The 16785-nt window shown below is 36.8% G+C and overlaps 1 protein-coding gene across 2 annotated transcripts in view; it reads right to left on the minus strand.

Annotated features, from left to right (window-relative positions):
* FAF1 (Fas associated factor 1) overlaps nucleotides 1-16785 on the minus strand; it is a 147440-nt gene that overhangs the window by 110556 nt on the left and 20099 nt on the right. For both annotated transcript variants that reach the window (XM_056498111.1, XM_056498112.1), the window contains exons 3-4: nucleotides 5423-5469; nucleotides 2402-2610 (exon numbers count right to left, since the gene is read on the minus strand). In XM_056498111.1, the coding sequence (XP_056354086.1) occupies nucleotides 2402-2610; nucleotides 5423-5469 (256 nt within the window). The remainder of the gene's footprint in view (nucleotides 1-2401; nucleotides 2611-5422; nucleotides 5470-16785) is intronic.

Genomic DNA, 16785 nt, shown 5'->3' on the forward strand with positions numbered 1-16785 from the left:
TTTAATGTGAATTTTTGATGTTGTGCCTATTGCCTCCCATTCTCATGCACCTCCAAGACAAATCTGGCTCCATCTTCTCTGTGTCCTCCAGCAGGCAGCTGTAGACAGAAGTCAGGTCTGAACCTTCTCTTTTCCTTCCCAGGCTGAACAAATCCTCTCCTCTGTGCCTCCTCCTGTTAGCCCAGAGCTCCAGACCCCTGACCAGACTTACTGCAGGATGTCAACATCTTTCTTGTAGCAGACATCTCAAAACCCAACACAGTGCTCCAGATGCAGTCTGGCAAGTGTTGAATAGAGGGAAACAATTATTTTCTGGGATCCACCAGCTAACTCTTGCCAACAAAGCCTGGGACATGGCAGGTCTTCCTCACTGCAAGGGTTCATTGCTGAAGCACCCAAGATCCCTTTTATTAAATTGTTTTCTAGCCCATCAGCCTCCAGCCAGGTATCAGATGGGGATAACATGGAGTCCTCCTATGCCAGATACAGGACTTCAACTTTATTTTCTTGGAATTTCAGGAGGCTCCTGTCAGCCCATGTCTCCAGGCTGTCCAGGACCTGTTGAACAGCAGCCCTGCCTTCCAGAATATCAGCCACTTTCTCTGAGTAGATTAAGATTTATTTTGATCAGTTTTTATCCACTTTTCATATTAACATTATGACTAGAAAAATACAACAGCAGAGTACATCAAGGGCCTTCCTAAAACCACAGCGACATTCTCTCCCCTTGTCAACCGAGCCAGTCATCAAATTGTAAAAGGCAAATAATGCTGACTGATTAGGTACAATTTGCCTTTAGTAAATCCATGCTGGCTGCTCCAAATCCCCTTCTTTTCTCTCCCATGCTCAAAAAGTGCTTCCAGAAAGATTTATTCCATAATCTTCCCACAGACCAAGCTCAGCAATCACCACTGAACACACATTCACAAATTGCTTTAGCCTTTCTTTTCAGGCTGATATACTTACAGAAACCCTTCTAACCCCTCAGTGGTTTCACCTCCACCTGAGCTTTGGTGTTACTAACTCCAAACCTGTACATCTCTGTGCTCCTGCTAGCCAGCCCATCACTACCTTCCACCTCTGGCTACTTTGATTTTTAATTTAGCTCACTCAGAAATGCTTTCTTCTCTGCTGGCCTTCTGCCATGCTTGCTCCTTTAGCATGTTGGAAGGAATTGTTCTTGTGCTTTGAAGAAGTTGTCCTTGAAGATCAACCAGCTCTCCTGGGCCCCTGTGTCCTCCCAAAAAACCAAAAAATATTCTTTCCTCAAGTCCACAGCTGAAATTCTAAAATTTGTGTTGCTCACTTCTCCCAGGACTTCAAACACAAGGCTGCCCTCCATCTTTATATCCCAGGATACAGAAGTTCTACACGAACTGCCTTCTGCCCTACAGCTTTCAGCTAAAATTCAATTATTAAGACGTTAATAAGAAAAGAAAAATCAAAGTGGTACAGCCAGAAAATTCTGATCTGATCAGATTTTGATGTCGGATTTCCATGGTTATCACTCAGCACAAAGGAAAACATGGAACAGCCATCGATAATTCAAATCAGTCACCGCTAGGTGGCGCCAGCCAACACCAAATCAATTGCCAAAAATACAAGTGAGGATCAAAAGTTCCAATTTCCAAATTTCATCCCAGACAAAAGGCTACAGCACGGAAAATTGCTTTCAACAACTATTTCTTCACGTAGCTCCTTATTTGGATCTGTATAAGCTTTTCACTAAAAATAGGAAAATGAAAATACTTTTCTTCCTTAGCAGAAGTAAATTAATTCCCAATTTGGGGAATGCAAAAAATAACATGCTCTGCAACACTAGCAATAGCATACCTCTAACATACTGCTTCAAAATCCACCAATTTTAGGATAAAGACAATAAAACTGATAGAATTTGAGTCAAATAAAAATTGATCTAAGAAGAATGCCATGATGTTCTTCACACCAGGAAGAATTCTCTAATCTTGTCACTAATCCTGTGCAGAAAGGGATGCCATACAGATTCAAAGAGGAAATGCCAAGATCATCTGCTTATAAACAGCTTGCATCTACACTAATCCTACCCCAAATTACACTTTCATGCCTCAACTTAATCATTAATCTCCATTTTGTTTCTGAAGCAAGTTCATAAGAAAACTAGATTTAAAAATAAATATTTGCTAGATCACTAACCTTTACAATGGATTAGTGAAATTTTGCTTTTTTAAAGCTGCAAAGAGATTTGAAAATGGTTAGTAGCTGTGGAGGCTGCATTTTCAGGAGGAACTTTTTTTTTTTTTCTTTTCGAGGGGTTTTGTTTTGCTTTGCTTTAGGATTTGGATTTTTGGGGTCGAATCTTTTCAGTTCGTCTTGGTAACAATTTCACGAAAGCGGCTTTCATTTCATTTTTACAAATCCTTACCAACTGTGGAGCTGTCTTCAAGTACTACATCCACATTTCTGTCTCTGTACTCAACCCTGAAGTCAAGCATTCGAGGCTGTCTTTCCACTATTTGTCTAGATGGCACTACATGGCGAAATGCTGAGGAGGAGGAAGGAGCTGAGGAAGCTGCAGCAGAGTGACTGCTGGGGCCATAGGCTGGTCCATGCAAAGTCTCTACACCATACTCACTGAAAGACAGATAAATAAGGTGATTTAAACACAACAGCTTGGGATGTCTAACCAGAAATCAGGAAAGGAAAATGACAGTATTATTCACTTACTACAGTCCAGCACACACCTCTTGAATTATTGCTGCCATATCTGAAAATACTGCTTATTTAAAATGGAAAAATAACTTCTGTATTAGCAATTTAAACATTTCAGGGCTCAGGAATGCTATAGGAGATCAGCACTGGTGATGAACAAGCATTTAACATCCACTATGTAATTAATACCAGAATTATCTAGAGGAGAAGGATTATTTCCTGTTCCAGGAGTGTTGTGACCATATAAAATTTGCACCATGGCAACGACCAGCTTTCTACATCATTGGGCTAGTATCCAGTGGAAATGAGAAAAAGAAATACAGCTCAAAATTCTGCGCACAGATAGGTATTTTCCCATACCAAATTAGTGAAAAACAAGTCAGATATGAAAACAGATACACATTTAAGGTAAATAAGATAACGAAGCACATGTTTAAAATAACACCTAGAAGTACAACAGTCATGCAATGCTGAATTCTAGCTTGCCTTCAAGTTCAAAATCCTGCAGGGCTCCTGGCGATTCATATAAGGGTGTTTCCATACCTGACTCAAGGATACCCACAGCTTTAGAGGTCAGAATAAACTGGAAAACCCTCACTACCCAGAAGCACAGCATCTTCCTCAGTGAGCCTCTCCACAGGAAGCATGTAACTGGGATTGGAAACAAGTGTAACAAAATGTGACATTCCTTGAATATTATCCCAGGAAACAAAAAAACAAACCAAAAACAAAACCCTATGATGTAGAGAAATATTTGGAAGGCATGAAACTTCATCAGGTAAGACTGGGGTGTTGGCTTTTACATGCTCTTACCAGGAAGATGCTGGACTGTTATAGGAACTCATGGTGGATTTCAGAAATGCTGCAACATATAACTTAATCTCATTTCCATTCTTTATCAGAACTTATTTGAAAAATTCCTTCTGTACCTGAAGCTACCATGAGATTCTCAGTGGAAATGCTTCACAGAGTAAGTAAAATCTGTTCTCTAGAGGAGGTCTGAACTTTAAAAAGTGCAAATGTGGACAGCATGCATGTCACAGAAGTGCAACAGTACTCAGCTCTTGCAAATCCCATCATTGTGCCTTTCACATTTGAAACAGAAAAACATGTTATGCTTGTAAAACAAGGGGCTCCTTCACTTCTACATCAGCATGCTCAGAAGGATGAATGCCCAGCTGCAAAGACCCACACTCTCAGACCTGTGGCTCAAAAGTCAGGCCCACATCAGAGCTCTCATCAAGAGTACAGGAAACCTAATTTTCAGGATTTAAAAAAGTATAAATATCAAGTGATATGCTATTGTCTTTAATCTGGTGGACACATATGAATTAAGTACAATTAAGTAACAATTCTGTTAGTATATTCAAGAAGCAATGAATATGCCAATTCTCAGGACTGGATTACAAAACAAGCAACTGAATTATAGAACAAAGTGTACTTTTTTCTCTTCAATATATCAACTTACTTCAAGCCCAGTTGTATTAATTCTATTTGATTCCACCACAAAAGGTATCCTACATACCTGACTAGCAGCCTCTAATAGAACATAAAAAGCCTCACATCAGTAAAATAAACCTTATCTGAAAACCACTGGAAACCAGGTTTCTAAATGTTCTGAGCCACCCTTTAAACCACTTCCACTGGAAGAATACAAAACAAGATAAAAATAAAGTAACAAAAATACACATTTCAAACACATTTGACTATCTAATAATTTTTAAGAATTAATAAATTACTGTGAAAGAAAAATGTAAGTAGGCAGTGGACCACCTTATGTTGAAGACAGGCATTAACTACACTTAACTAATCCCCAGCTTCTTTTTCCCAACCAAATATTCTGGTATTTTGGATAGAAATGCTTTGAGGTCACAACTTATTTGCAGAAAGAGTGCTCCACACAACCAAGACTTGATCTCACATGGAATAAAGAGGCCTTACAGTAAATATATATTTAGTAACTTTACTGAGCAAATAATTTTATCCTCAATCAAAACCTGACTCTATTGAATGACAGCTTTAGTAAGTATTGACAGAGATGTCAAACACCACTTTACCTACATTACATATCTTTGTTTATCATTACATTTTTTTAAATAGTACATTAAATATTTTTCTGAACAAATTTTAAACACTGTTTTACTGTCTCTCTCAGGTAGCTCAATTCCTGTTCTGCTGTTTTCAATTGCCTCATCAGCACTTAGAAGATCAAGTTTCAGTGACTTCAAGATATCCAAGCATCAGTATGCAAGCCAAAATTTAATTCAGAAGCTGAAAGAAAATCAGTAAAACTACTTTTAGAAGGGAACAACCTTACTTTAGCTATCACAGTTTCTGCTGCCTGTAATTCAATTAAAAAAAAAAAAAATACAAGTACAAATGTTTTTGGCCAGAAATAGGGAAGCATGGAATATCAATACATTTAAAAATGCATAAGGAAAAAGAAATACTTAGCCAGATCCAGTCTTTGTAAAGAGACAACCCTGCAAAGAATGACCCAACCACCAGTGAATTAAAAATAAAAGTTAACTATTTTGAATAGATGTTTGAGCTAATTCTCTATCAGTATGGGAAAAACTGAATGTTAAATCAGCTTTGCCAGGAATAGAATCTGTGGCTCCAGAAACAGCTTTAAAAGGAGAATTATGTCATCTTCTTAGGATTCAGGAAGAAAAAAAAGTAACTATTACCCAGCATCATTCTCTGTATTACTACTCCAGTCTTCTGTGCTTACCTTTGTAGAATGCCATTTTCTTGTGGTATAACACCATTTATAGCTGCCTGAAAAGAGAAAACAAATTTTGAGTCAAGCATGCAGAAGAAAAATACATCAGAACTTTTATAATATGTTTGGAAGAGTGATCAGCTTGCTTCAAAACATGCCCTAAAATGCTCTCTATTTAGTGAATGTTCTTGGTGAATGATACCATCATTATGGTATCTACATAAAATAAAAACCATATCTAAGTGAAAAACAAACCTGAGCTGCAGCTCCTGTTTGTGTGTGATGGATTGCCCAGGTGAAATGCCAGGGAATAAACTGCATAGCCCATGCTGGATCAGTCTAACACCTTGGTACTCACACACAGGGGACACATCACTCCCAAACACAGGGAGCCAACTGTGCAGAGCCCAGGCAGCATCACAGCACACCCACAGAAAATCTGATGCTCCCCAGAAGCACCAGCCAAATGCCAAGCCCATAAAGCTGCCCAGCTGCACACACCCTGTGTGCTACCAGCCCCATGTGCCAAAGCTGCTCCAGAGCAGCTCCATCACACCTACAGACACCACCCAGCCCTTCCAGGCTGCCAGGGTACACACAAGGGACCATCCCAAAAATTTAAACAATCCTCAGGTAGAAAATGAAGTATTTTTTAAGCAGGGTTTATGCAGTTAAATACCATTCTACACTGTCCAAATCATCAGAAGCTTAACAGCAAGATTAAAGACAGACTGTAGAATCCCACTGCTCTCTATTTTCTCCTGTATCAGCAGCAACTCATTCATTTTCTACCCTCACAACTTCTAATATCCATCCTCCTATGTCAGATATACCTGACCTGTTGGCCAGAACACCTGGTGAATGAGTGTCTGGTCCCCAGTGAAGAAGGGGACACTGATGTTTATCAGTTCAAAGATTTCCTGGTACTCCAGGAGGACAAAGTCATACTCTGTGACTGAACTACTGACAGTCATCACTGATCAACACCATTTGTACAAACTGACATTAAAAATATATAGCTCAAGTAAGTGCTTAATAAACACAAAAATAGATGTAATCAAGATTTAAATACTATGGTTTCTTTTTCTCTGAATATATAAATGTGTCTTTTTTACAATTTCCGTTAATAGTTAAGGCTACATGAAGTCAGAAAGTTTTATTGCTGAACTCAGCTAAATTACTGTGATACTGCCATAAGATTCATCCTGCATTTAGAAACAAATATTGCATTAATAATAATTTAAAAAGCAGAGAAGGAAAAGGTCAGAGGTACCCATAAGCTACAGCAACAACCCATGAGGCTGTATCAAATTACAGGAAAACAAAGTTCCCTACCAGATCAGGTTTTAAATCAGTTTATCCACTGTGCATGGCAATAATCAGTGGTTTCTTTTTAACAACCTGTCTCATTTATCATCATTGTGGTTTTTGCAGTCATACACAGCTCTTGATTGTGTTCATCTAATAAACCTTCAGGAAAGAGTAGGAGGTTTTGGTTTATTTGGGTTTTTCTGGATTGGCTCCTCACTCCCATACTCTTCAGCAACATATACTTAACTCATGCCAATCAACAGATAAAGTTGGCTGAGAGACAAAGTTATCCTTTATTTTGCATCTGTAAGATACAGAAAGCAAATACAGGTTTTATACCACAGAACCTACACTAATAATGATCTGCTGGTGCAACAGAATTCTCTTTACTTGGGGAAAAGCAGCTGCTTCAGCTGTGAAGAAATACAGCAATGTGGCATTTTGACACTTTTGTCAAAGCTCTGTCTCAGAGGATTAAATCAGCTCAAACTTCTTCTGAGCCTAGTTAGAGGGGTTAAATACAATAGAGGCTCCAAGCTATTTTCTTTAAAACTGAATAACTCACTTGTTCATATATCCCAAGTTTTGTAAACTTGATGACATTTAAGGGGCACAGGAGTAAGAAAAAACAGCAGAAGCATTATGTACTTTTTTGATGGAAAGACCTCTATTAACCACACTGTAAAACTAAAGAGTCCAGACACTGTTTGTTAAGCAAGATGGAAGACTAAAATAATGTAGACAGCAAATGGTAGCAGTGCACATGTACATACTGCATAAATATTAAATATCCATGTTCTAACAAGACAGCTATAAGTAGACCCTGCAAAGAAAAAAAAAGAAAAAGGAACAACCATCTGCTTTAGAATTTCATTGGGAGAAGGTTGTGACTACAAAAAAAAAAAAAACAAGAACACGTTACTAAGGCAAGATATGTTCCAGGCTGTTCCTCCCCAGTGTCAGCCCCCTTTGAGAGAAGCTCTCATCTCTGTGGTTATGCATGCAAACGTTTCAAGATATTACATATTTTTGTCTCTCCAAACAGGGATCTTTGATCACCAAAACCACCCTGTATGGCTAATTTATAGTCACTAAAAATCTTTGTTACCCTCGAAATAATTTTAATAACCAGTTCATTAAATCTATTTATGAGTTACTAATACAAAGAAACCATGTCTGGATCAGAAAACTCCTTCAGCTCCCAAAAATTTGCTGCTGAGAGTGATGTCAGGGGAGCAGCACTCTGTGCTTATGCTGCTCTCACACTGCATATCCACAAGTGTCCCTGATCCAGGGTACCACAGATTTCTAATGCTATCACTATTAAAAGAGTAAAATTCACCTTAAATGGAAAATTATAGGGGCTTCAGAAGATTTTTCCCAAAGTCAAGAACCCTCGGTGTGTCTCAGTGCTACCCATAGCAAATTCTGCCATAACACTGGCCCATCCTGGAACAGAATAATTTCTGTTTTGATGACAACCTTCAAACAACTACAAGGCCCATAATGCAGCTCATTAAATTATAAACTGAATGTAGTTCTTCTTGATTTATACATTTTGTTTAGGGATATCAATCATATACCCAGGAACTGGAACAGCTTATTTAAAAATTCATTAAGTACTGCATAACCTGACCTAATTGGACCTGCTTTGGGCCAGAGAGACATCCAGAAACAACCTCAATCTCAAGCCCCTGTGAGCCCATCATCCAATACTACAGGTTATCTTGATAAACATATTGTGAATGCTGGGGGTTTTTTAAATGAAAAGGATATCCAGAATATGATATAATGCTGGACTGGCAAGTGTCCATTAGAAAGGTTCAAAGTAACAATATTTTTGGTGTGTTTTTTTCAAAAGAAGCATGCTTCCAAGTTACAGTACTGAAATACATTAAATCCAACTTTTTTGTTTCCCAAAAACAAAGGGAACAATAAAGCAAAAGGGTTAAAGAAAGGTTACCAAATTCATTAATAGTTTGGGCAACACAAAAAATCCATGGCATTCTGAAATTATTTAGGTACCTAAAGACCACTGCAAAGCAGGCTGAAATTTAGAATTTTTCCTCAAGGGAATACTAACTTAACTAGATTGGTCAGTTCTGACTAATTGTGATTATCTTTTATGAGTACAAAACAGTGTTAGAAGGAAAACAAAGAACCACCATTCCTTAATTATCTGCTGAAACATCAACATCAATGACTTCCTTCAAAATATACAAATCTAGTGTATAAAGCAGTGAAGCAGATCTCAGAGTGACTCTCATCCCAGGGACCTATAAATAATGTGGGTTTTTAGATAGCACAAATATTCAACTGACAAGTTGTAAATACTCTGTGGTTTTCACAAAGTTTGAAGATGGGCTGGATTTACCAAAAGCAGAAGTCTACATACACTGATAGAATATTCAAACGAGGCAAGGGTGAACTATGGATGGGAGTGTGTAGTTTTTAAATTTCCAGAATATCCAGAATTTAAAAGGGATATTTAGATTAATTAAGAGTTAAAGGCAGGCCTAGGCAAAATAGTAGTTAAAGGCTTTTGCAATGGGTGAGGAGGGAGCTCTTCCTCAGTGGCCACCTCTTGGTTCCTCCCCTGTCCTTCCCAACCTCCAGGAGCACACAATGGTTTTGGCTGACAGATAGAGACCCTTAACATTTCTTTCCCCTTTAGAACCTCCACTCCAGTGAAGGGCAAGAGCTTCTATGAAGCACAATGCAAGATCAACTCTCCAAAACAGGGCACTAGAAAATAAATCCATAAGCAAAAGCAGAAAGCAATTTGGAACAGCACAGTGCTGGAAGAACAATCCTCTGAGAGGAAGAGGCTGGAGAGATGTAAATAACCTGCACACCTGAGAGATGCAGGAGTTCCACTGGGATAAATAACCAAACCAGTTTAACACAACCAGCACAAGCTGCTCCTATAGAATTCCAAAAGCCTCATTTAGGTTTGACTGCATTCAGCAAGTGAGACCACTTGAGCCTATTGATCAAAGCCCTTGCAAAGCTTTACATTTGTTTATGTAAAAACTGAGGAGGTTTACATTAAACAAACACAGCACACAAACGAGACCCCGAGACAGGGTAACAGAACTGCCCTGGCAGATGATCCAAAACCCAAAGATGTCCAACCAAATGACATCAAGTGCTTCAGAAAGTCACTGGGAATTGCAACGGAGTCACTTGCTCATGGGGCATTTTCTTCCAACCTCCTGATTTTCTGACATATTTAGATTTACAGTATTGGTAAATTTTTAATGAGTTCAACTTAAGGCAATAGCCTCATAAACCACATATTTAATTATTTCTAAGAAACTCAGTAAAAGCTTTTTTTTTATGAGAGGATTCATTTATTAGGACCTTCAAAAATCTGTATTTTCCCCCAAATGCTACAAACTCAGATTTTACTTTCAGTTTAACACATCTGGCAAGCTAAAAAACAAAAGTTCTGCACTTTGTGTCTTTACTATTCATTTTGCCTCTCCTTCTTGTTATATTCTCAATATAAAAACTATTTCTCTCAAATCACAAATGCAGAAAGTTTACCCCATGCTGTTTTCTACATTAGCAGATGCAAAGACAGGAAGAGGTGTTAGCCACTTGCAGGACAGTATTTAAAATTACAACCAAAAAATCAGGCATTTTGTTGTTTCAATCTCAGAACAAAGAAAAACTTGTTTTAATCTTTGACTCTTTCAGCATTTAATCTTAGATTTATTTTTCTGATTATTTAAGTGAATATAATACCAAAACTTACATACAAAACCTCACTACAGAGGGTGAGATGACACACAAGACAAACACACTGTGGTTTTGACTTCTGCAGAATAAAAAACCTCTTGCTGTTATATTTTGGAAATATTAGCCTGTATTCATCTATGCTTGAGGATCACTCAAGATTTGCTGAATTCTAAAAAGTGTAACAAAATACACTAAAAAGCCCTCATTAAGTAATCCATAATAAAATTTTAGAAATATTTCTTGTCTTTTTTTTTTTATTATATATTTCGACAGCACAAAACATATCATTAATAATACTCTGTTTACAATTGTCAGTCCATTGCAAATAATTATATTTCTAATTCGGGCTAAATGTGATATTCTCCCTGACATACAATATTCCTACTCTAATTTTCTGCTTTCACATGATAAACTTCTTATCCTAAAGATTTAAAATCCATTTTTATTTGCTGTTCAAACAAAATAAATGGACAATAGAACTCCAAGTGCTTTCTACAATGGAGAGAAGGGGTTTTTTAAAATAAAAGAAAAAAATCCTAAAACTAAACAAATACTATCCAGAAAGAGGAAAAACAAATAACTAATGATAAAAAAAGCATTAGTGAGACAAAGCATCCACGAAAGGACTGAAAAATCAAAAGTGAATTTCAAACTGCTTCCAAAACATCAATTTTAAGAGACAAAGGAACATATTTTCACATGAAGCAGTAAAGCAAAACAGAAGTGCTAAGACTTATTAATTCCTTTTGAGCATAGAAGTATTTCTTAAACTGAAACTAACTCACAGGGCTCTGCTTTATGCATATATTTCAGTAATAACAGTAAATGTTTTGAAATAATGCTCCTCTAATAGCTTTCCTTTTTGCAAATACTAATTTGGGCTAATTTTCAACACTGGCAAATGCAGACACATCAAAACACTGTGAGCTGTTCATACTGTGATTTTGGGAAACTGGATAAAAAGTAAGACTACGTACAGAATTCCCTTGCAATCAGTTTACAATAAAAAAGTAGAAAATTCCAGAACAAACAGCAGGAATTTTAGAAACTGGTGCTGACAAAAATATCCTGTAAGTCAAATACTGCAGTCAATGTGGATTAATACAACAAAGCTGTATTAATTACCAGCATTTCTTTCTGCCCCAAGACATCCAGATTGGACTCTGAGATTCCCAAGCAGGGGAATGTGGCTTCTGAACAGTTTTATGCAAGTACCAAATCTCACCTGCTACAAGCAAGTCTGAGACGTGTATTCTAAACAAGAAATTCCATGAACCTTCTGAAGGAATACCAATCACTTTAATCAGAAAGAGCTTTCTACAAACGAGGTTACAAAAGTTGACTGCTATGAGTTGAAGTAATAAAAAATATTATTCCACTTAGATTTTTAAATTAATTCAGTAATATTTAAATAACCAAATTACTAATTGTGCCTCAGTAGTAAGAGAAGCAATCTCTACCTGTGTTATTTTTGGCAGGCTTTTCAAGGCAAAGGAATGAGTCAGCTTTTTCCTGTAGCTTATGTTATACTTGCTGGCATCTCCCCAGCTTTGCAAGTCTCAAAAGTATTTCCAAGTGCTAGACATGAAGTTACACCCACAAAGTTTATACAGAATGACAACATTTGTGCCCATCGTGGTTAAAATTTAACCAAAAACTGTAATTGAACTACAATGAAATGTCTTCTATGCATTCTGCTTTATTTCAGCTTGCTTTCTTTACAACAAATATACTTCATGAAAAGCTGCAAAACAATAGAATTGCTAATAAAGCAAAAAATTAACATTTCATCAAAAAATGCCACATGAATACATTCATACAGATGATTCACTTCATCAGCAAGAGAGCACGCGTTGAAATAGTTTACAATTAGCACTCTAGATGTGGTTTCCCATTTCTCCCTACATCTTTGGTGGCTTCAGCAAATTTTTTCCTGTCACTCCTACAACATGCCTAAATGCACTAGGAAGCCTTTCAACAGTTAGATATACTTCTAAAATTCTGAGGAAAAAAAAAAAAAACATTACATTTTGCACAGTTCTTCAATTTTATATTGTCACTGCCTAATTCCCCAAACAAAGTGCAACAGAAATAAAAAAAAATTCATGTTTTTTTAAATGTGTTTTCCTGGCATAGTGAAAGTAAAGAACATGTACACATTTCTAAGCAGCTTAAGGATCAGCATGTACCTGAGCTGACTCTAGATCAGCAGGAATAAAGGAAAATAATCTACTCTCCACCACCCACTCAAAACTCATCCACATAGAAAGGGAAAGTTTGTTAGTCCTTAAAATTTAGAATAGAATAGAATAGAATAGAATAGAATAGAATAGAATAGAATAGAATAGAATAGAATAGAATAGAATAGAATAGAATAGAATAGAATAGAATAGAATAGAATAGAATAGAATAGAATAGAATAGAATAGAATAGAATAGAATGCAGGAAAGTAAAATAAATCAAAGTCTATACCTTGATATGAATATTGGAAAATGTTCTGAACTCCTATATTTTTACCCCTCTCCTAGTTCCTATATGCAAATTTGAATGGCAATGCTAAAATGCAAAGTTTAGGGATAAGCTACCTCAAGACAATATATTTTTTGTTCAGTCATTAAAAAAAAAGTGGGTTTTTTTAAGCCATTCATTGTAATATACTAGATCTTAGAAAGTACCACCAGGGAAGAAATTTCAGGACAAAAGTACTCAGAATACAAAAAGTCATAAAGGTACTGCCAAAAGCCTGAGGTCCCTTCACTGTAAAGCCATAATAACATGAAATATCAGCAGTGTTCCAATGATCCCAGCTGTGGTCAACTGCCTAATCACTAATCCATAATAAAAAAATAATTATGCAAGATTTAGCTTAAAAGTTTGAAAGCAGAAAATCCCAAGATGAAGTTTGTAACCTGCAAGTTATCTCAGTATTCCTCCAACAGCCTGTGCTGTACTGCTGGAGGGGCAGCAACCCAGGCTTCCAGGCTAAGGAGAGTTTATTTAAATAAAACTAGAAACTGTTCCAATATTCAACAGTATTCTAAGTAAATCCATTTTTAAGATACTCTGCTTTGAAAGTCTGATGGTTCTAGATGGCTCCTAGCTTTTGTGGTAAAATTTTTCACAAGTAAGGTTCACTTGCAAAATAGCAGCAGCACTGGCATGAATGCTTGTTCTTAAATAATTTACTTCATTTTTCTCCTACTCACACAGCATGACTCAGTGACAGACTAAACACTTGTCAAACACATGTTTATAAGATGTGTGCAATTTTTAGTTCAACTAGTCACAGGGTAATAAACTGCACATACCTCATACCAGACAATTCACTAGTAGTACATTCTAGAAATTTGTTCTGAAACTTGAATGTCTCAGGACAAATGAATGCTAAGCAATCTCTGTAGAAACTACCAGTACAGCGTAGCACCTCTAAAAGAAGTATTTGTAAAAACTAAAGTAGGTGGATGATGCATCCATAGAGCTCCAGCAGTACTATCAGGCAGTACTGGGATCTCAGGTGCTGCTTTTTGTTTATTGTCAGAACATAAAATTCTCTGTTAAAAGAAACAAGAGTCATTTACCATGAAATCTAAATTTATTAGTCTCATTGCTTGTTTAATCACTATACAAGAAAAACTTGAAGTTATTTCTTAAGTAACTAAAATTACTTAAGAAACTACAAAACTAAATTGCTTAAGTGACTAAATTCCATCTGTTATTTGAAAAGGAGAGAGAGAATTTATATTTTACTTTAGAATATTGCCAGCAAAGCTACAAATCTTCTCCACTCTCTCAGAAAGAGAAATAAAATTTCATATACATCATCACAGCAACAAAATAAAGCCATAAAACACATAGCCACAACCCCTTTGTTACCCTCACATGAATAAAGCAGGTTTTTGTGGGTCATTTTGGGGTTTTTTTTAAATGGATGAATATGCATACAGCTATGTGGAAAGTCATACCATCATTAGAACTGCCTATAGACCTACACATTTCATATAATCTTCCACAAAAAAATACATTACAAGGAAATGTGTTTTACCAAAGATTAAGGTATCTGAAAGTAAGTAAAAACATTAAATTTAATACTGCTTTTAAGAATCAACAAGTTTTCTGTGCTACCATCCAGCTGCATAAAATACACAGCATGCATCTGAGCTTACTCAAAGACACAGAAATGTCACTTTGAAAGCTGCAAAAAGCTGGAAATACAGAGAATGAGAAATACAACAACTTTGGCAAGCAGAGATCCCTAATTTAACAGAAAATACATTAAAGACTTCCAAAGGAGATTTCTGTAGTCCTTCGTAAAAGACAAGTTCACATGCAATTGTGTCCTACTAGGAGAGATTAATGCTGCAGTTGAACACATAAAAAGAGCTGAAACTTCTGAATTTCCTGGAGAAAAGGCACCATGCCCATGAGATGCTGCACCAGTGGGATGCCCATCCACCAACACTCCTTGGGATTATCTAACTCAGGGCTTCCTTCTTCCTTCCCTCTGCTGGCAGAGGCTTGTGAATGCTGCACAGGCTCCTCCACTGCAGTAGCAGTGAGTATAAACTTGCTGAGCTCACAAGAACATGTTCCCCAAGAGAACATCTGCCTAAAACAAATCTTTAAATGTTCCTTGAAAAAATAAACTTCTGCTTCCAATAGGCAGATGTTACTGTTCATTTGACTACAGGGAGAATGTTATTAAGACACAGAGAAGCCCAAGTGAAAATCCCTCAGATCTAGTCCTAATGAGAGGAATATACCCTGAATGCCTCACTGGTCCCACAGTAAGTGCTGTCAAATATGTGCCATATTCAGTATGCAATTCTAAAGTACATAAAATAGCAGGTCAGCAACACAAAATAAAAGGGCCAGTGTGATGAACATCACCACCATGAAGTGCAGTCCTGGTTCCCAGCCACTGAAACACAGCCTGCTTGCAATGCAACAGGAGAGCTGCTGAACACATGACATAAACATACCCTGAACACTGCCCCACATTTAAGGAAAAGAAAGTGCCTTGTGCCAAACTCAAATTAATCACCTAGTTTCTGGAGGCAGACTAATTGAAATCAATCAAAATAACATACAGAGAGAGACCACATCAAAGCTGCAGCAGGGAAACCGGAGAGAAAGAGAAACAAAAAACAAAGTTAGTGTATCAGTTTTACCAGCTCCTACTGACATTTGCTACAGGTTATAACAAAAGGATTGTTACTGGTTAGAGCACAGGAAGAGATACAAATAACAGACTGCTAATAACAGTCAAAAGCCCATTTTTTGCCATTCCCACCTAAAGGGACACTGCCAAGAGAAATAAAAAATTGCCAAGTCCTCCCTGATTTTACTCAGTTCAATTTTTTTGTCTGTTATTTTTTTCCAAAAGACCTTACATAGATGTAAATACATATATATAAAATTTGTACTTATAGTAAAAAAAAAAAAAAATCCTGTCTGACAAATATTATTTTCCAAGAAGTTTACAAGCAAGATGCAAAAAAACTCCATCTAAGTTATCCACTTAAAATTAGAAGTTCTAGTTAAGAGTTGAAGCTTTATAAGAACAGATGTTCAAAATACACAATTTCTCCTTCCAAGACAGAGAATCATTTCTTGTCAAATGATTCTTGGAACCCGAGTACAGCAGGAACTGCAAATCATCCCATTTCCAGGTGCACTAAACTGGTTTTACTGAAGTTATACTGTGCTTTGATCCTCTACCAGAATATAGAATAATCAAGCCAAGTACAGCAGGAAGGCAAAAAGGTCATTTTGAAAATAAAAAACGAGGGGAGCTTTATATATATACAATCATTATACACACATTTACAAGTAAACAGAATATTGGATAATAAATGCCCCTCTCCCCCCATTATTTTGATGAAATTTATTTTCTTCTTAAAGCAATGCTAAAAAGCACCTATATTACAATGTCTCTTGGAAAAGACACGAAATAAAAACTATTTCAAACCAGGGAATAGGAGTAACAACAGAACTGGCCATCCTGGAAAAGCAGAAAATTAAGTGTGGTGAATCCTGCTTTTCATTCAAAAAAACCTGTTTTGATCAGCAGTACAGAATATAAAGTCATGCTGCATATGAAGGACTTGAAATTTTCATTAAATCTGTGAAAGGTAGAGCAGACCACTTTACTTACTTTCATGCACAGATTCAAACACTGGATGTCAAGAGCTCTCACCTGTGTAATAACCTCACACATACACCACATTGCATAAGGTCAAGTCACTAATGGGTGATTTTCCTTCAAAGATGAACCACCATCAGAAACATTTCAACAGACACAGAGTTAGGATTTTTCA

The sequence above is a fragment of the Oenanthe melanoleuca genome, chromosome 8 (genome assembly GCF_029582105.1).
Source record: "Oenanthe melanoleuca isolate GR-GAL-2019-014 chromosome 8, OMel1.0, whole genome shotgun sequence".
In the NCBI taxonomy this organism is placed as follows: Eukaryota; Metazoa; Chordata; class Aves; order Passeriformes; family Muscicapidae; genus Oenanthe; species Oenanthe melanoleuca.